At 52.3% G+C, this 19899-nt stretch overlaps 2 protein-coding genes across 2 annotated transcripts; one reads left to right on the top strand and one right to left on the bottom strand.

Annotated features, from left to right (window-relative positions):
* The first annotated feature begins 3774 nt into the window (after positions 1 to 3774).
* Positions 3775 to 4850, top strand: LOC309518857 (ras-related protein Rap-2c-like). Its single transcript, XM_082199410.1, has one exon. It carries the CDS (start codon positions 4065 to 4067, stop codon positions 4710 to 4712), a length of 648 nt encoding a protein of 215 aa, XP_082055536.1. The 5' UTR covers positions 3775 to 4064; the 3' UTR covers positions 4713 to 4850.
* Positions 4851 to 7175: 2325 nt separating this feature from the next.
* PLK1 (polo like kinase 1) lies at positions 7176 to 18661 on the bottom strand. The gene is made up of 10 exons (XM_082199366.1): positions 18005 to 18661; positions 16058 to 16226; positions 14771 to 14915; positions 14027 to 14120; positions 12839 to 13058; positions 11780 to 11938; positions 11599 to 11676; positions 10381 to 10535; positions 9413 to 9595; positions 7176 to 7939 (listed from the first exon to the last, which is right to left on the bottom strand). Exons 1-10 carry the CDS (start codon positions 18404 to 18406, stop codon positions 7733 to 7735), a joined length of 1812 nt encoding a protein of 603 aa, XP_082055492.1. The 5' UTR covers positions 18407 to 18661; the 3' UTR covers positions 7176 to 7732.
* Between the last annotated feature and the right edge of the window lie 1238 nt (positions 18662 to 19899).

The raw sequence follows: 19899 nt of genomic DNA, 5'->3' as shown, positions 1-19899 counted from the left end.
CTGACCTATATTCCAAAAAGAATCAAAATACTATAAAAGGCAATAAAATACTATAAAAGGCAATAAAAACAATTAAAAAGCAGCTGTAAAGACATCATAAAAATAAACAAGCAAAGCAACAGAGGGATGCACATCATGTAGGTCAGGGTCAAGTCATCCAGAAACAAAACACCTGTTTATTGCACAATTAAATGGTGGGGAAGTGGGTCAGTTCCTTCTCCCCAGCCAACTCCTCTGCCTTCACGTGCATCATCCTCAGAAAATTTGGTAACCCAAGGAAGAACTCCCAGATGCAATAGGTGCAGGTGGAATTGCAGGAGGAGGTGGGGAAGACTAGGAAATCTGAATCCCCAAGGCAGCCATGTGACACCTGCCAATCATTCCAACCTCCTGCAACCACCAGGTTTCCTTTTCCAGCTATCAGCTGCTGGCAGATTGGCTGTGATTCCAGCATTGCAGGGGTTTGGACTAGGTAACCCTTTGAATCTCTTCCAACTTGACAATTCTATAGTATTAAGAGAGCCACTTCCCTGCCCGCTCCTTTTCCCTGTGCCCCCACCCCAACCCTGCAGAGTATATGCAAGCCTTCCCCATCCTAGGGCCATTATGCTGTGAGCTGTCATCCAAAACAGCTGGAGGCCATCAGGCTGGCCCATGCCAAGGGCTTGGCATCTCCCTCTCTGTTTGACTTCCCAGGGCCTCTTCAAAGGCTCTGGCTTTCTAATCCCAAACCCAAACAGGGTGGATCAGCCCAAGTGAATGACAGCTTTCCCAGCGAAAGTGATTCAGCTATATCAGAGCAACCATTGTTCTTCAGAACAACAAGAGCAGGAATTGCCAGAGGAAGGGTTGCTCTGCTCCAGTGAAGGAGGTGGTCATGGCTGAGCAGGGTTCTGGCCTGTTTGAGTCATAAGAGTTCACTGTACCCTAGAGGGCGGATGGCGCCAGGTGCACACTGTAATGTTAAGGAGCTTCCTTCTTTGTACTAAATAAAGAGATTTCAGGAAGAAGGGAAGCAGAATTTGCACCCTTTCCTAGCGACCTCTCTGCTGCTGTATAGCAATGAAGGCTTTGGTGGGTTGGCTCACACCATCTAATCCAAATCATTTAAAGTTTTATTTTTCCCCAGGGGGACCCTTTCCCCACACCCCCAGGAGCCCTCAAACAGGACTACAAGGCTCCTGTTCAAGGCTGGATGGAAGCCTGAATAGGAACACACTTTTTAGAGAATCGGCTTTTACTGCAACTTTGTTGATGGCAGTGGTGGTGGGTCCATTAGGGCAAATGGGGCATGGCCCCACAACTTCAGCTTTGACTCCTCCAAGCTGTGCTGCCTTCTTACGACCAGTCCAGGAGGTAGCCCTGGCTGTCAACTACCTCCTCCTTAAGGATGGGGCCAGCGGTGAGGGAAAGTAAAATCACCGTATTTTTTGCACCATAAAACTCACTTTTTTCCTCCTAGAAAGTAAGGGGAAATGTCTGTGCGTGTTATGGAGGGAATGCCTACGGGTGGCGGGGGGGGGATCTGCTGCAGTCGTGAGCAGAGGATCCATGGTTCCCCTTCCTTCCCTCCTCTGTGGCTCACTTTGAAACAGCAAAGTGGGAGAAGAGCCGCTAAGTGGGGAGGAGAGAGGGACAAAGAGCCTGCTTCTTTAAAGGAACAAAGCAGGAGAGGAGAGGAGCCTCTTACACAAGTGTAAAGTACAGATCCACATGGATCCTCAGAATTTTTGCACTGGGTCACCCCAAATTCACCATCAGATCACATAGCATGTCCATGGCTACATCTTGCACCAAAAAAATCACGCACCCACTGTTGCCTGGGGCCGCAGTGGTGCAAAAACGTGGTTACAAAGCATGGATCCACATGGATCCTCAGAATTTTTGCATTGGGCTACTCCAAACTCACTGTCAGATCACATGTCTGTGGCCACAGCATGAACCACAAAAATCATACATCCACTGTTTCATTTAGAATATTTTTTTTCTTGTTTTCCTCCTCTAAAAACTACGTGCGTGTTATGGTCGGGTGCGTGTTATAGAGCGAAAAATATGGTAATTGGCTCTATCACTGACACTAGCTATTGTTGGCTGCCCCACCAGCTCTGCCTAGTAGGCACCAGGCACCACTGGCTGCAGGTCCCCACTTCTTTTCATTATTGCCTGGAGGTGCACAATGAGTTGGACCTGACTGCAGACAACCTCCCATCCAAGTCTAACACCGACCGCTGAATTGCATCATTTTGTTGGGAGGGGGCACAGATGAATGGTTCCAGAAACCATCAGAGTGGGGCAGCTTTTAAAAGGTTTTTTTTGTGGGGAGGGGAAGCAAGGGAGGGGATGTGAAACATGCTCTTCCTTTGCCAGAGGTAGCATGGCAGGGCAGGACAAAATGCACCAACCCTGTAGCTCTGGCAGGACTCCGAGGACAGCCTGACAAAGCATCACTTTTCAGTTAAGACTCCTGGCACTGGCATCCCTAAGCACCCCTGTTCCTGTCCCAGTAAACCTGACCCAGTTTCTTGTCCTAGGACTCTACAAATGTTTTCCTTCTGGGCACTCCAAGCCAAGGTTGTTGGCAGAAGGGAAGTTTTCCATCTGCGGATAACTCCCTTCCCAGGGAATTAATTTTTCTGCCTTGAGAGGCTGAGATGCCACACATGCCCCAGGCATTCTTGGCCACTGCAGCTAATAAATAAATACATTTCGAAAGAATTGCAGTGTAAGACCAAGTCTGTCTGTTTCCCCTTCCACTATAGGAGGAGAAAATGTTGGCCAAAACTGGACAAAGGCTCACTCCTTGCACTGAGGGTGGGGAGGGGAGATGCTGGTGGCGTCCAAGCTTACGGTCACAGCCAAGGGGCCCAGATCAAATAAATAAATAAAAAATACTTAACTGAGGTTCTGCTCCCCCCAGCATGAAGCCTGCCCCCTAACATAAATCCTGGCTATGCCTATGGACAGCACCCAGGGGTCAAGTCCCTCCTCTACCAGAAACTGACACCAAAATTTAAACCACACTCACACCAGATCCTGGGAACTGTAGGTTGTTAAGGGTGCTGGGAATTGTAGCTTTGTAAGGAGTGGCGCTATGGGTTAAACCACAGAGCCTAGGGCTTGCTGATCAGAAGGTCGGCAGTTCGAATTCCCGTGATGGGGTGAGCTCCTATTGCTCAGTCCCAGCTCCTGCCAACCTAGCAGTTTGAAAGCACGTCAAAGTGCAAGTAGATAAATAGATACCACTCTGGCAGGAAGGTAAACGGCATTTCCATGCGCTGCTATGGTTCACCAGAAATGGCTTAGTTATGCTGGCCACATGATCTGGAAGCAGTACGCCGGCTCCCTCGGCCAATAAAGCGAGATGAGCGCCACAACCCCAGAGTCGTCTGTGACTGGACCTAATGGTCAGGGATCCCTTTACCTTTACCTAAGGGGTAAGTTACAGGAGTTGGGGGTGCTTTAAATGTACGATGTGTGTGCAGCCTGTATGCAGCTTTGGGTATTATTAGTACTGTAATAAGTTCTTTGGTGTGTTCAAAGTGCTTTGCCTACGAAAGCAAGCTTCACAACACCTTCGTAAAGGTGGGCCAGTGACACACCCCTGTTGCAGATACAGGGGGCTAATGCTGAGAGAATACCCATTATTTGTGGCGAATAGGATTTATATCTTGCTTAAATCATCCATCACCTCAAAGTGCTTGGAAGTGATTTGCTGTGACAAAAACTGCCTCAGTCTGCTGCCATCTGTAAAAAAAAACCAGAACAGAGGCTTACCCTAGAAGTCTGTTGTGTGGGGAAGGGGAAACTACGCAGCGAAGTCCTGTCGCCAATGCTGAGAAGCCCCTTAGCGCGTGCTCGGCTCCCAGGGTGCGGAGCCTTCCGGGGCGCGCCCGCGAGGCAAACAATTGCCCGGGCTGGCGGGCGGCCAGCAGGCAGCCCCTCCCACCGCAGACCGGCCCGCCTGAGCCCCTCCTCCGGCTGTTCGATTGGCCGCGGGCTGCAGCCGCAGCAGATAAAGCGGCCGCCCCGTCGTAGCGGACCGACCAGAGATAAACAGCTCGACGATGTCGCTAAAGCCAGAGGCCCGGGTGCGCTTGGTGTTCTTGGGCGCAGCGGGCGTGGGAAAGACGGCGCTGATCCGCCGCTTTCTGCACGACGCCTTCGAGGCCCGTCACCGTCGCACCGTGGAGGAACTGCACGTGCTGGAGTTGGACCTGGAGCCACCGGGCCCGGCGCTGCGCCTCCGCCTGGAGCTGCTGGACACGAGCGGCAGCTACAGCTTCCCGGCCATGCGCCGCCTCTGCATCCAACACGGCGACGTCTTCGCCCTCGTCTACTCGCCCCACGAGCCGGGCTCCTTCGAGGAGCTGCAGCGGCTGCGCGATGAGATCCTGGAAGCCAAGCCCGGCGCCCCGGTGCGCCTTGTAGTGGTCGCCAACAAGTCCGACTTGGGCCCGGCCACCGGCAACAGCGACCGCCTGGCCGCCGCCACAGTGCAGCGCGAGTGGGGCGCTCGCCACGTCGAGGCGTCGGCCAAACAGGGCTGCAACGTGGTCGGGCTCTTCCAGGAGCTGCTGGGCCAAGTCGACGTGCTCAGCGGGCGCCTGAGTCCGGCCCTCCGGCGCCGCTCCATCCCCGACCCGCTGGCCAAGGAGTCGACGGCGTCCACGCGGCGACGCCCGAGCAAGAGCCCCAACTGCGCCATCTGCTAGCCGGAGCGTCGGAGGAAGCCCAGCGGCCGCTGCGGCGCCCCTTTCCTTGTAGGCAGCCGACAGGGCGGCCGAGGAAGCGAATGTCGTCGAGCACGAGTGAAGCAGGAGGAAGAAACGGAGCGCGTTTGCTTCTCCGGAGTAGCGAGCCATGCAGAGACGCCTCTCCCCGGTGGGTTGAGGCTAGGGGATCGAGTCCCAAAAGACACACGTCCAGCCGGGCGGGACGACAGAAGCAAGTGTCCTTGTTATGCATCTGGCGCCCCCGCGGCGGATTGCGCACATTCCCCCACTTGCCACTTGGGTCTCGGAGCGCAAGAGTTTCGGCTCGAGGGAAGGACACACCCCTTTGTGCCAAGCTTCCTGGCCATCGAGGTGGCCCGTTCCAGCAAATGGACTCTGCCGAGCCTGCTCTTGGCAACCGGGTGGGGGCGCTCTCTTCCAGAAGCCAGGCCTCGGACAGAGCCCAACAGGAGACTCCGGAGGCCGGACTTCTGCAGGAAACCTGGGTGCCTGGCACTCAGTTCCAGCTGGCTGTTTGCAAGGCATTGTCCACTTGCCTGTTCTTGACTTGTGCAGGGTGGAAACAGTACTTACTGCTGTACCTTAACAGCATTCCTGGCTGGGGGCTGATCCATTAGGATGGAGTATGGCGTTTGGGTTGGCGGGACAGAGTGCTTGCACCTGTGCTTGTTTATTTAAAGACCGTTCTGAACTTGAAGGAATGTGGCTTGTTTTTAATACAGTATGTCATCCTGTTTTGGAGAATAAACTGTTACTCCCTTGTTTCATAGTGCTGTGGTGAAGCAAGTGGATGGGCCATCAGAGTCGGGAGCTGGGGGGCCACACAGAGGCCAGCTCAGGAACAGATCAGAAGGTCCCATGTTCAGTCCTCATTGTCTGAAACCCCAGAGAGCCAATGCTGCAAGTCAGTGTAGACCAGGCACCCCCCAAACTTGGCCCTCCAGCTGTTTTGGGACTACAACTCCCATCAACCCTAGATAACAGGACCAGTGGTCAGGGATGGGAATTGTAGTCCCAAAACATCTGGAGGGCTGAGTTTGGGGGTGCCTGGTGTAGACAATACTGAGCTGAAAGGACCTTGGGAGGGCAGCAGGTTTGTGAAAATTGCTGTTAGGAGGCATGGCATGAGACTGACCTTTATTCTAGGACATTCAGCCCGAATGGCATATTAAATCTGAAACATTAGCAGACCCTCCCCCATAGACCCACAATTCCCAGTTTGCAGAGGATTGTCAATTGTAGCTCAAGGTCTCCTAACAACCCCCAGTACCCTTAACGAATTACAGCTCCCAGGATTCTTTGCTTTCTGTAATATCATCACTTTAAATGTATGCTGCCATTTGCCAGCCCAGTCACCTTCAAGGCAGGGTGTGTGTCCTCAGGCAGCAACATGAGTTGCCAATACTGGGCAGCTGCAGCCTCCCCTCAAGCATTCAGGAGGCGGCTAACCACATCACAGCTGTTTGAAGCCCCTTTGCTCAGGATGCCCTGGCCTTCGCACTAGACAGGTGATGCACCTTTGGCCCTGCAGGTGATATTGAATCACAACTCCCATGAACTTGAGGGCGCGCTTTCCGAGGCTGCTGGGAGCTGTAGTTCAACATCTGGAAGGCCACGGATTCCCCATCCAGGAATTAGGAGGTGCATCTTTGGTGCCAACACCTTACAGCTTTGCTGCCTGAAGCAGATGTGAGTTTCACTTCAGATAAGCTGGAGGGGAGCAGGAAAGCAAAGGCCCCCTCCTGCTTTTCCTCCCCTGCAATTACTATTAATGGTCTTCTTCCTCATGTCTGCATCCAACACTTGCTCTGTGAAACATCCTGAGGCATGGCATCAGCACCCTATGTTAAAGGTTGGCAAGTTTTAATTCTTTTTACTGTTAAGATTGCTGTACGCACTGCAGGATACCCATTTCGCAGAAGAAACACTGATGATGCTTAGGCACAATCACTACCCTCCCCCTGCTGAATCCCTCCAAAGCTAAGACTAGGCATGCTGCAGAGTTGGAGACCAGAGGTCTAAGCATCACAGTCCTAGCTAAGTTAAAAGGGAAGAGGCAGCCAATGAGTCTCTTCTGGAGGAGTTGCAGAAGTGGCTCTTCTGAATCTAAAAGGGAACTAATCCTTTGTTGCTCGATAGTGCCCCAATCCTCTGGGCTTGTCATTTTGGGACCTGGCTCACTTCTCCCAATGTGTCCATGCAGAGAAGGCACAAAGGGGTTACAGTTTCTTACAGCAGAGCAGAAGCCATTTCAATATGTCCTCAAGGAACCTGTTCTCTATGGGGGAGGAGACTTGCAGCCCCAGGCAAGAAACATCAGGGAGTAAAGGCAGCCAAGGACTTGGGATATGCAACTCTATTAGAGGATGATGTGCAAAAGCGGCCAAAAACCCCTTTCAGAGTTACAAGGGTGGAGAAGGCAGTGTGGAGGACCCCGTTGAATGCTTCCAGAGAATCTTCTTTATTAAGTAATGTACAAAAAGTTTAGTTGGTGTAGACTTTAGTTTCAATATTTAAAAATCTGGTTGCTTAGAGTCAAAGAACAAAATGCCAGACAGTTTAACTACAGCAGGAAGAGGAGGGAGAGTGCCCACAAGAGGAAGGCTCAGCAGACAGACCACGTACAAGTAACTCACATGGTGTAACCGAAACCCCCAACTCTTACGTTGCACCAGAGGCCTCATTGGGCTGGGCTGAGAGGAGGGAGAAATGGGGGCTTTTTCTCCAGCAGAATCGGGAGAAAACAAATCCTTGGTTGTTGCTTTTTTAAAAAATAAAGAGTCTTCTAGGCTGGGCTGGGGGGGCATTTAGCCCCCCTGTAAGGAGCACCGCCCAGCTAGAAGCCACTCCCTGGCCTGACCCCTGTGCCAGGACACAGCCAGGCAGAGGTGACCCCAGCTGGGAGGGGAGGGCAGGAATGCCGCAGCCCTTAACGGTATTGGAACTGGAAGAGACAGCGAGAGAGTCCTTCGCTGCTGCACAACCCCAGCAGCCAGGTGCTAGGTAGAAGGTTTGGGGCAGGGAACGCCCTGCTTGGAGTTCATCAGCTTCTCCACCATGGTGCGGGCATAGCGGAGGCGGCTGGCCAGTTCCTTGCAGCAGCCGAACTCCTCAATCAGGCTCAGCTTGTAGGTGCGGAACTCCCGCTTCTCATTGATGTAGGTGACGGCTGCCATCAAGGGGCACAGGATGACCTTGGTGTGGTCCTGTGGGCAGAGGATGGAGAAGAGACATGCAAGAGGCAAATTAGCACCTGCTGGGCTCCTTCAGCTCTGAGAGGCAGCCACAGGGGATTAGGATGGTGGCATTAATGCAATACGAGGTAGCAGTTTGTAAAACCGCATAACAAGACAAAGCTGGGAAACCAGCGGTGCCTATGACGACTATTCTGGGCCTTTGCAACTCCTGTTGGTCCTAGAATCAGCTTGGCCAAGGAGGGGGGTGGGTGGGAGTTGGAGCCCATGAAAACCTGGCTATTCCCGATATAAGGAATATCTGGATCAAGGTTTCCCATACTTGGGTCTCAAGCTGCTTTTGGACTACAACTCCCATCATCCCTAGCTAGCAGGACCAGTGGTCAAGGATGGGAATTGCAGTCCAAAAGCAGCTGGAGACCCAAGTTTGGGAAGCCCTGCTCTAGATCCATTTAAGCCAGTGCAGGTAACTTCATGCCTAGGGCCTGAATGCAATCCTCCATTTGTGCTCAGAACTCTCCCTAGGCCACCCTCATCACTGGCCCAGCTTCAGATATGCCTGGATGGGATGCACCCTTCAACTCTGTTCATGCCTCATGCTCACCTGGATGGAGGAGGGAGGGGGTCAAAATCTAGCCTGCTGCACAAGGGTGAGGTTTGTGTTGGTTGCTCCGCCCCCTTTTGCCTCTGGCCCCACCCACCACTGACATGTGGCCCCTAGAAGGCTGCCCAGAATGGAATGCGGCCCCTGGGCTGTAAGGATTCCCTGCACTTTGCTGTAAGCAGTCAGAGATGATGCCAGAACAGCGTTCCACAAACACGTCGGCTTCATGATCCCAAGAGGAGTTCTGAAGCCAAAGGAACTGGAGTAGGAAGAGACTCAAATCTTGCCCCTTAGAGAGACAAAGGCGAAGAAGCCAGGGCATCCTCCTCTGTGCCCTTGGAGGCATCTCACACAGAGTCCCTCTCCTTTGCCTGCTCTCAGTTCCACCTTTACGCCATCAATGGCTACTAGCTATGATGGCTCTGCTCTGCTTCCACAGCTGGAGGCAGCAATGCTTCTGAATGCCAGTTGCTGGAAACCGCAGATGGAAAGAGGGCTCTTGTGCTCGGGTCATGCTTGCAGGTTTCCAAGGGGGCACCTGGTTGGCCACTGTGAGAACAGGATGCTGGACTAGATGGGCTATTGACCAGATCCATCAGGGTCCTTTTAGGTACAGTATTGGGGGTGGGCAGCATTAAACTTGTTCAAGAAGAGATGCCTGTGACACCCCAAGCTGAACCAGTTGACAGCATGGAGAGCCAGCCAGCCATTATTAGTATTAATTCAACTTCTAAGCCCATCTCTCCTCCCTAAGGAACCCATTGATTGTCCCTTTTGGAGGGTGGTGGTGGGGGGATAATTTCTAGCTTCAAAACCCACCCCCAAATACATGCAGGCTGGCAGGGTGGGGAGAGAGAGCTTCCCCGCTCCTGTTAGGTCACCTGGAAGAAGTTGATCTGCACAGTGCCATTGCTCAGGTGCAGGATGATGGCGCTGCGAGTGCGGAACCAGTAGCACATGTAAGGGAGGCGGGCCAGCTCGTCTCCCTCTCGGGGGGTGATGTTGGCTCCCGCCTTCAGCAAGTGCTCGCTCATGTAGTTGCGGAAATAGCTCAGCAGCGTGATCTGCAGGAGACAAAAACAAGGGCCCATGTCAGCAAAACAGTGGCGGAGCAGAGGCAGGCCTCAAAACACTACGTTCCAGCAAAGGACCCTGCAAGGCTTGAGAAAAGGTTATTGGCAACAGAAGCCCAGAGCTCATAAAGGCAATCTCCGCCCAGCAGGATTTAAATGCACCCCCCCCTTAAGCCACACAGACACCAGAATAGTATAAAAGAAAGTCCTTCTTCACACAGCACATAAACTATGGAACTCATTGCCACAGGAGACGGAAATGGCCAACAGCCTAGATGACTCTAAAAGATTAGACAAATTCAGGGAGGAGAGGGCTATTGATGGCTATAAGCTATGATGGTTGTGCTGCAGTTGTAGGCAGCAATGTTCTGAATACCAGTTGCTGGAAACCACAGCAGGGGAGAGGACTCCTGGGCTCCCATCCGGCTTGCTGGTTTCCCACAGGAGCATCTGGTTGGCCCCCAGTGGCCACAGGATGCTGGACTAGATGGCTCACTGGGCCAGCTGCAGGGTTGCTCTTACGTTCTTAAGTAGCCTCCTACTTGCAGCCAGCAAGAGCCAACAGACCCCCAACCTCACATCGATGCTGCCCCATCCCCAAAATGAGAATGGTGGTTTCTTTCGCAAGGGGGAAAAAATACCCTGGGGCCGAGCGATGGCTGGAAGCCGCTCACACCTTCATCTCAGATACAGAAAGGCAGCTGCTCAGTGGCAAAGGTAGGGGCACTTTGCACATGGTCAGATTTAGCCACCACCACGAGGCTCTAGTCACTGACCTTCTTGCTGAAAGCCTCTGGGTAGGAACGTGCGTTGAAGTACGACTCAGAGCCATTTTGCTCAATGTACTGCAGGCTGTCCCCGTCGTTGTACATAATCAGGCGGGTCGAGTCGTTGAAGAGGACCCCAACGCTGTTGTCACACAGCTGGTAGCCTGGGGTGCGGAGAACAGAGGGGAGCACTCAAAACCTGCCTTAATTCCAAACCAAGGAGAATCTTGCCTTTCCCTGGTCTCAGCTGTTTCCCGCAGAGAACTCAAGACTCTTTCCCACCCGAGTGGCCAGGGGCTCTGCCTGCAAAGCAGGTGCTTATTATCTGTTAATCAATGTCACCAGATCTCAGAGGCCCCTTGGTCATGCTTTGGCAGAAGTTTTGATCCTGAAGCAGAGCTCCGAGGCTTCCTCTTTCATACAGGAAGCACCAACTAATCACAGGCACCAACAGACAATAACATCACATCTGGACAATTTCATTGCAAGCTCCTGCCCCTTATAAGTCCTGCCACCCTGGGCTCCTTTGGGAGGAAGGTTTGAACCCAAATGAATGAATAAAATAAATGCTGACCAACGGCTCCACCTGCCAACATCTCGCTTATGGTAATTTCTGGACAGATGTTCCACCCCTGGATTTAGGTCAAGGCTTCTTTTGGTATTCTCCCAGTTACTTTTGGTATTTCCCCCCAACATTTTTAATCTGAGTCATGCAAAATTCATGCAAATAAAAATGTGCATAGCCACAAAAACCACATTAGCATCATAAAGGGAACCAGCAACTCTTTATTTTATCTTGCGGACTTCCCCGGTTCCTGAAATCATGTCTCGCCCCGTCCCCTGCCCTCCATGTATCTCCCCCCCTTATTATTCTTGTTCTCACGTAAATAAAAATTTAAATGATTAAGAAGTAGTAAGGGTGGCAGCTTGGAACATGGGCTTGACTCATTGATAGGTGAGTTTTGGTCTGTTCCCAACAGGACCAACTTGGGATGTTTTGCCACTTGAGGCAAAACATAAAATACCCTCCCACCTCTTCCTTTGCAACCACCTCCCTGAGCTGAAGGTAGAGAGGGAGTAAAAGGAGGCTGGAGAGGGGTGAGCAGCACACCCTGCGGAGGTTGGATCTGCCACCTGAGGCAACTGCTTCACTTTGCCTCATGGCCCCGTTTCCCAAAGTGCACTCCCCCCACCCCCGACAGCTGCTGTGCCCAGTTGACTACCTACCTAGGCCGTACTTATCCGAGTAGTCCACCCATTTGCTGACCCAGAAGATGGGGATGCAGGCTGGGTCCTCAGCCTCCTCTGAAAAAGAGAATTGTGGTTACCAAATGGAGGTTAAGGAAGAGGGAGTGAAGCCTGCAATCAAGCAAGGCTGGCTCAGGTACAAGACACACACACACCACACCTTGTCTGATGGGTGCTCTTTCTGCGGGATTGGACCCGTTCACCAGTGTCAGCTGCTGCAGGAGGTCAGCCAAGTGGCTGTCCACAGGACTCCTGGGCTCCCGCAGGGCCACCTCTTCTTCCTTTTCGGGCGCCTTCTCCAGCGCAGGGCTCTCTGGTCCTGTGTAGCAAAGAGAGAGATGCATGGGATGCTGCCTTGTTCCACTCTTGGCTCGTGAAGCTTAGCTTCCCAGTTGGAGATCACACCCTGTGCAGCCTCAGCCAGACCCACACACCTTTCCCACAAGTTCGGCTCACTCCATTTTGCCTGGGTTTCACTGGCAGAACTGGCACAGCTACAGGTGCCACATTATGCCCCTTCCGCACTTGTAAGTATTCAATCGTTTAGTGTGGCGGCACTTGCACTTTGAAGCTCCTTGCCTGCTGAGATCAAGCAGGCATCTTCGCTGTAAGATGCCTGCTAAAAACCATTCTTGTTGGCCCAGATGTTTAGAAAGTTGGAGCGAGCTTTAATCTGCTTTCGGCCCGTTGTTATTTTAACTTAAGTCTAAATTATTGTTGCTAATTGTTCTTAGTGATAATCTTATTGTTATACCATTTTTTGTATACTACTTTGAGGTTGGGGTTGTTGTTTTTTTACAAGCAAGCAGTGTATACATTTCATGAATTAAATAAATACAGTCGTACCTTGGAAGTCGAACGGACTCCGTTCCGGAAGTGCACTCGACTTCCAAAAATCAAATTGCAGCTTCTGATTGGCTGCAGGAAGCTCCTGCAGCCAATCAGAAGCCGCGGAAGCCCTCTCAAATGTTCGGGTTCCAAAAGAATGTTCGCAAACTGGAACAATCACTTCCAGGTTTACGGCGTTCAGGAGCCAAACTGTCCGAGTTCCAAGGCATTCGGGATCCAAGGTACAACTGTACAGGCATTTTCCTTGTCTACTGATGAGTCTTATGGAATATTCTAGGTGTTGTTGTATCACTCCCCCCCCCCAGCCCCCTTATTAAGTTACTACCTGGGCTGCAAGCGCAGCCAAGCCTTGCCCCGCTCACTCCCTCACCTTTGTTGACCACTGTGAGAGGCTTCCTCAAGCTGGCATCAAACCCGCTGGGGGCCAGAGAAAACCTAGGGGGTATCGTGAGGCAAGTGGTGGGCAGCCGTGATGGGATGTAGCCTGTGGTGAAGAACTCATCGGTCAGCAGCTCATCAATGGTGGGGCGGGCAGCCGGGTCGGACCGCAACATTTTCTGGATGAGGGTAGCAGCTATGGGGTTGATGTGCTGGAAAGGAGGAAGAGAAGCGTTGGGAAATGGAACAAACAGAAGACACAGGCAGGTGCACCAACCCCCACAGCCATGAGCTCTAAACGGGGCCTGAGCTGCTAAAATGTCCTGCTTCACACAGCACGCGGCTAAACTATGAAACTCACTCCCGCAGGAAATGAGGATTAGGCAAATTCCTGGAGAAAGCTATTAATGACTATTTGCCAGGATGGCTATACTCTCTGCCACCACAGTTGAAGGCACCAATGCTTCTGAATGCCAGTTGCTGGAAACCGCAGCAGGTGAGAGGCCTCTTGGGATCAGATCCTGCTTGAACATTTCCCATAATCTGGGTGGTCACTTTGAGAACAAAATGCTGGACTAGATTCAGCCCTATTTGGCCTAATACGGCAGGCACTTCTTCTGCTCGCACCCAGAGCACAAGGCCAGGTTCTAGGTTCCATATGGGCAGGGCTTTCTTTCTGGCGTTATTCAACGGTACTCAGTACCGGCACCTCCCCCCCCCCAAATCTTGTGGTAAGGTAAATGGAGGGTGGGGAGAGGAAGCAAGCAACCATGGCTAAATGGGGGGGGGGGGGAGTAGGGATTGCAAGAAGTAGGAGGTTGAGGGGAAAAAGAGGCCCGAATAATTCACTGCTGTGTTGTTCTTCTCTTTAGCTTATAATCAGTGTTGGGGAAACTTTGGTCAGTTAGGAATGTTGTTCTGTTCATTAAATGGAATTCTGCTGTGTAGACAAAACCCTAAACTGCTTTGGGGACAGCTTCAGTTCTGTGTATTTTATGAAAGTCAATTGTTTTCCCCAAATTCACCCCACCTGGAGCCCTCAAAAGACTCAGCTTAGAAATTTGAATCAAAATTCCTCTCCCAGTTGCTGCCAACTCCAGTTTCATGAATTAAGGGGTGCCCACTTCTGACCCCCCCCCCAGTCAACTCCAGACTCTCCCGTATCCAGGGAAGGCTGTACCGATGGAATGGTGTACTCGTTGTTCTTAATTCGGATGTACGTTTCTTTCAGACAGGAGGTTTCGAAGGGGGGCTTCCCAACCAGGAGAGTGTACCTGCAAGGAGAGACCATATATGGGAACCCATCAACTGCGGGTGCTGGGGGTGGAGAGGAACGCTAGGGAGCCCACTGCCCACCCAAACATTTAGCCACCTTTCTCTCCCTCTTTCGTGGAACAAGCCATGTTTACACCGCTGAAACTCTTGTTCCTCAAAATGCACAGAGCATGACCCGCCCTGCTTCCCGCCCCTTCCCAGCACATTCAAGGTGGGGATGGAGGGAGCAGAACGTAAGAGACTCCCTGCTTCCTTCCAGTCTGTGCAGAGGGGAACAGAGACAGGCTGTGCCTAAACCAGCCTCCCCCCACCCCACTTGATGTTCTCCAGATGTTTGGGGCGAGAATTCCCAACACCAAAGGTATTTGTCCTGGGCAGTCATCCCCACCAAGAACAAGTGATACAACCAGGCACATCCCTGAAAAGTCCCTCCCCCATGAGAAGCACCCCTGGAAAGGAAACTGGAAGTGTTTTAGGGGGACGGGACTGCACATTTTAATGCAACGTGGAGGGAAGAGAAAGACTGGAAGTTCTAACACCACCTGACTTTATTACCCCAACTTCCCCTCTACTGATTTCCCGCCAGCATTGATGAGGAAAAGCCCTGGTGTCCATTAGATCCACTCAAGTCTTACACAGCAAAACGTACATGATGCAGCCGAGGGACCAGACATCCACTTCGAAGCTGTGTCCCTTCTTGCCCAGCACCTCTGGGGCGATGTAGTTGGGCGTCCCGCACAGGGTCTTCTTCCGCTCGCCATCGTACTCCACCTTGGTGGCTAAGCCAAAGTCCCCTGGACAAACAGGAGGAACACAGAGGCTTCCTTGGTCAAGGCTACGCCAGAGAAGCCGCAAACGGAAGCATTAAGTAGCTTCCTTTTCAGAGGCAGTCAGAGATGTAAAGGCCCAATAAAGGGAAAGGGATTTTTAACACAAGCACGCTTCTTTGGAAGGTTTGGGGAACGCTGGCAAGGAGAACTCTCACATGATAGATTTTCTTTTTTTGCAGTGAGCAGAGTGCTGTTTTAAGGCAGATTTGCTCCTTCAAAAGGTGCAGTATAAATATTTTTATGCTCCAATCCACTCCCACAACCTGGCAAGGGGAGAATTGTGAATTGCTGTCTGCTTCCTTTTAGTGCCCTTTGCTGGAAGTTTGGAAGCACGAGAAGATGGATGGGGAACCTACCGCCCTCAGCCTAACTGAAAATACAGGGAGAGGGAAACAAGGTTTTCCAAAGATGTCACACCTCTTGGTACAGGGCGCCTGCACTGCACCCAAGCAGCACTTTGGGGGAAGTACCATTCCACAATACTGATGGTTCCTAACAATATGGTTGTAAGCTGTTTAATTATTTTTTAAATATTGCTTTGAATGCTGAAACCCACCTTGAGACCTTTGGGTGATGAGTGGGTAATAAATGAATAAGAGTCATTCAGTTCAAACAGGTAGAAACTGGACAGTTGTCCCATCCCAAGAAGCACTCATACAGCCTGGGAAATAATGCAATAGAAGGCAAATATACACATTTGGAGTAGGGCTGCCATACATCCAGACATTACCGGGATTTCAAGGTGGAATTGACATCTGGGGGGGATTTCCAAAAGACAGCACTTTGTCCTGGATCTTAGGGGTCAATTGAAAAATCACATTTTTTGGCATTTTTGTATTGAAATATGTCAACCCTATATTTTGAAGCCAGATAAAGCCCACTAAAATTCCTAGATTACACCATCAGATTGTAAGAACCACCTCCAAGCTAAATGAACAAAAAACACAGGTGCTCTGGTGCACCAGCTGGCATCCAATTGTTTCGTGTCCAGGCTGCTTAAGCTCTCTTTCCCCTCCACATGCAGCACGATAGGAAACCTCCCTCCCCAGGCAATGAGCCCATGGCCATATAATTCCCAGGCCCCCCACCCTGCACAACCCCCTTACCTATCTTCACCTCCATGTCGTCATTAAGGAACAGGTTGCCCAGCTTGAGGTCGCGGTGGATGACCCGGTTACTGTGCAGGTACTGGCAGCCCTGGATGATCTGCCGCAGGTAGTAGCGAGCTTCGGGTTCCGTCAGCGCTTTCCGTCGCTTGTGCAGCTCCAGAAGAGACTTTGGAGAGGGAGGAGGAAAGAGAAAAGCACCTTAAGGAGATAGTCACTGAACTGACCAAGGCGGGCAGGAGCTCCTCTCCAGGAAGCTGCCTTAGAAGACTGTCAGACTGCAGGTCCATTTAGATCAGCGCTGTCTATACAGAGTCAGAGAAGGCCATGGCTTTCCATGGCTTCAGGCAGGGAGCATTCCGAGCCCCATGTGGAGAGGCCAAGGAAGCTCTGTCCAGTGAGTGACAGAGAGCCCCCTCCCTGCAAATAAGTGTGGGGCTGGAATGGAATATGATGCAGTTCACAGCAACTCTCTCGCCACCCCTGGAAAGTTTGGCCAGGGCATGAGAGTGGATTGTGTTTTTCAAAGCCCTGATTTTAGCAAGATGTTGACATGTAGCGACTGGCGCAAGGTCACACCCAGTGCACTTGATGGCTGAGTGAGGATTTGAACCCTGCTCTCCAAGGTCCTTGTCTGACACTGTAAACAAGACACCACACCGGCTTTCTGCCGCGGGTCTCTTCTGATGTTCTGACTGGCAGGCAAATGCAAGGACACCAATATTACCTTTTCTGCCCACAGTCTACTTCTGTCAACCTCAAACCCACCTGAAACCTCCTTGCCCTGCCCCATATTCCTTCTCACAGCAGGGTTCCTGCCATCTCCGAGTGGGTCCTATGTGATGTTGCTTCCCCATTCACACCAGCCTTTGGTACCTGTCACAAAAGATGTGTGGTATACCAACCTCCCCGCTTTTAATTAAAAGTCTGCAAACATCCCCAGCTTTTTTGTTAAGATCCCTGCATTGCAGGGAGTTGGACTAGATGATCCTCGGGATCCCTTCCAACTCTACAATTCTATGATTTTAGGATCGCCACAGCTCAGCCAACGGGCAAGAGGGGTTGACAGGTGACAGGTAGACTACAGGCAGTTTCTGGGACCTTTGAAATGTGGACCAGTTTCATCACCCCTAAGGCACCAAGGCCATCTTTCCCAGCTAAACTCTGGTGCTTTCATGTATTGCTCAACTTCCCAAATCTCAGTGAGGCTGTTCAGAACCAGTCATCTCATTCCATAGCCAGGGATGAGAGAATGATGGAAAGTTCAAGCCATCCTTTATTCAGTTTATTTAATTTGTATACCACCCTTCATCCAAAGGTCACGGGGCTGTTCACAACACAGAAATACAAGATGAGGACACAAAATACATGATAAAACAAAAACAAACCAATAACCCCAAATAAGTTTAACTTAGGAGGGAGATGACAGCAGCAGCTGAACATAAGTCAAAGGCTATTGATGGAACCCTCCATTTCTGGAGTGTGGGAATCTTCCTACAAAGCAGATAGGTCAAGACTTAAGGAGAAGGACCACCTAGCCTGGCTGTTGCTTGATGGGGGCTAGTCGTGGTGAGCGATTACGGGGAAGGTACTCTGCAGGTGCTCAGAGACGGCTTGCATTATCCCCTAAGTGCCGAAAACAGCGACTTGGAACGACACATCCAGTCGCTTGGGAACGCTGCCAACAAAGGCGCCCACCCTACCCCACCGAGAGGCCGTCGCCTGGGGAACCGGATCCACGCCCTCCCCATGCCAAACCGAAGCTATGGCTACGGCCTGGCAGTTCCCAGGCCTGCCTAGCCAGGGGCTCAGAGGGTCGGTCCCTTCAAGCCCACCCCCCCAGCCCGGGGCTCTGCAGCGCCCCTCCGGCCGCCCCGTCGAACAGCGAACCCCGAGCCCGCCGCGGCCGCCGCCCTTTGCGCGCCCTCCCCCTTCCCGGGTCCTCACCCTCCGCCGGCAGAGCTCGAGCACGACAAAGACGAAGTTGGCGTCCTCGAAGAAGCCGTGGAAGCCGACCACGTGGCGGTGGTGGAGGCTGCGGTGGATGGCGATCTCCATGGACATCTTCTCCTTCTGCGGCGCCTTCAGCAGAAGCGACTTGGGCACGATCTTGCCCGCGAAGACCTCCTGGCTCTCCACGTCCGTGATCTCGTAGCATTTCGCGAAGCCGCCCTTGCCCAGGAAGCGCCCCAGCATGTACCGCCGGCGGCTCCGCGGGTCCAGCAGCACCTCCGGGATGGCCTTGCTCTCCTTCAACGCCGCGGAAGACGCCCGGCTCCCCCCGGCACCACCGCTAGGCGCCGCCGACGCCCCCGGGCGGGACCCTCTGCTGGGCACCGCCGCGCTCATCCCCGACGCCTTCCTCGGATGCTGCTCCGGAGGCTCCTTGCGCTGCGCTCCCGTTGGGCCTGAGAGTGAGGATGGCGGCGGCGTGGCGCTGCTGTGCGCTCCGTCCAGTGACAGCGATGAGCAGCAGCAGCCACAGCGACCCGGCCGACGGCTTCTGCTCGGTCGCTGCACCAATTTCAAACCTAGAGCCGGAGCGTTACGGAGCCCCGAGCGCGCTCCTCATTGGCCGGCAGGATTTAAACTCCAACCCGCCTCCAGCGCCGCGGAGCACGACGGGAACCGGAGCCCGCGAGGGAGGGAGGGAGACCGGGAGGCCGTCACCGTCCCAGCCCCGCCCCGACAGCAGCGGGCAAAGCGGCGCCAGCGCAGCCTGCGCAAAGCTGCTGCTGCTGCGCGCATCCGTGGGAGTCAGACCCGTCTAACGCAGCTGGAGGGCTTTACTCCCGAGTAAACATGCGGAAGGGAGCGCTTCCAAGTTCCGTCGTAGGTCTTTGCCGGGGACCCCCGTCGGGCGCTGCGGTGCAGTGCAATGGAGCGGGCCGGGCTGCAGGCATAGGATCTTTTTGGAGAGCCTCGCCCGGGCCCCGCGGAGCGAATCGAGGCTCTCCGCCAAGTGCTTGCTCGCGTCTTCGCCTAGAATGGCGTCGCCTTCTCCGCCTTCTTGGCTTTTCAGCCGTTGTTGTATTGGCGGTTGAGGTTTAGAACTTATTGCTATCGATCTCTCTATTGTCGTGAGCCGGGCTGGAAATGTTAACATTACAGGACAGGAGGCAAACTAACATACTAAACTGATTTCAGTGTCGATACATTTGTCCCTTGTTTATAATTTTATGGCCCTAATGAGCTCTCTCTCTCTCTCTCTCTATATATATATATATATATGGTATATATTGGCAGTTTTAAAATAGGTTTATACACAAAATAAATAACCCTACTCACTTCTGAGTAAGCCGAATTTAATTCAGTAGGATTTCTGGGTGGACATGGGTAAGGTTGCCTATAAAGATGTGTTGTGTAGTGGACTAGGACCTGAGAGATCTGGGTTCACATCCCCACTCTGCCATGAAGCTCACTGGGTGTCCTGAGACCTGTCTCTTAGCCTAACCTACCCAACAAGGCGGTTCTGAAGGTAACATGGAGAGAGGGAGAACTTTGTAAGCCACCTTGAGCTTGAAGAATGTTGGGCTATCAGAATACCAGGGAAATTTACAATTTGGTCATAATTGTTTATACTCCAGTATTATTCATTTGAAAAACAATGGGAATGGAGTTAGGTGTGATCACAAAGAGAATAATAAGCCATTGTTTTGGTTACAGTTGCTTAGGTCAGGGGCAGGCCCCCTTCAGATCTGTTGTCAGACTCCCATCAGCCACAGCAGCCAATAAAAACATAAGAATAGCTTGCTGGATCAGGCCAAAGACCTCCAGCATCCTGGGGGAATGCTCCAATAGGAAACCTAGAAACAGGATTCCTGATCAAGAGCCTTCTCCCC

The sequence above is a fragment of the Podarcis vaucheri genome (genome assembly GCF_965113315.1).
Source record: "Podarcis vaucheri genome assembly, chromosome: 14".
Taxonomy (NCBI): Eukaryota; Metazoa; Chordata; class Lepidosauria; order Squamata; family Lacertidae; genus Podarcis; species Podarcis vaucheri.
The sequence above is the reverse complement of the archived record's forward strand: the minus strand, read 5'-3'. Positions and strand labels throughout refer to the sequence as shown.

Bases quoted from the DNA above. Each gene is read 5' to 3' on its own strand.
- LOC309518857 (XM_082199410.1), top strand. From the start codon at position 4,065: ATGTCGCTAAAGCCAGAGGCCCGGGTGCGCTTGGTGTTCTTGGGCGCA.
- PLK1 (XM_082199366.1), bottom strand. From the start codon at position 18,406: ATGAGCGCGGCGGTGCCCAGCAGAGGGTCCCGCCCGGGGGCGTCGGCG. The intron at 11,677-11,779 runs GTGTGGTGTGTG...TCTCTTTTTCAG, and splicing joins AAGAGCACCCATCAGACAAG to AGGAGGCTGAGGACCCAGCC. The intron at 7,940-9,412 runs GTGACCTAACAG...CTCTGCCCACAG, and splicing joins TGCAGATCAACTTCTTCCAG to GACCACACCAAGGTCATCCT.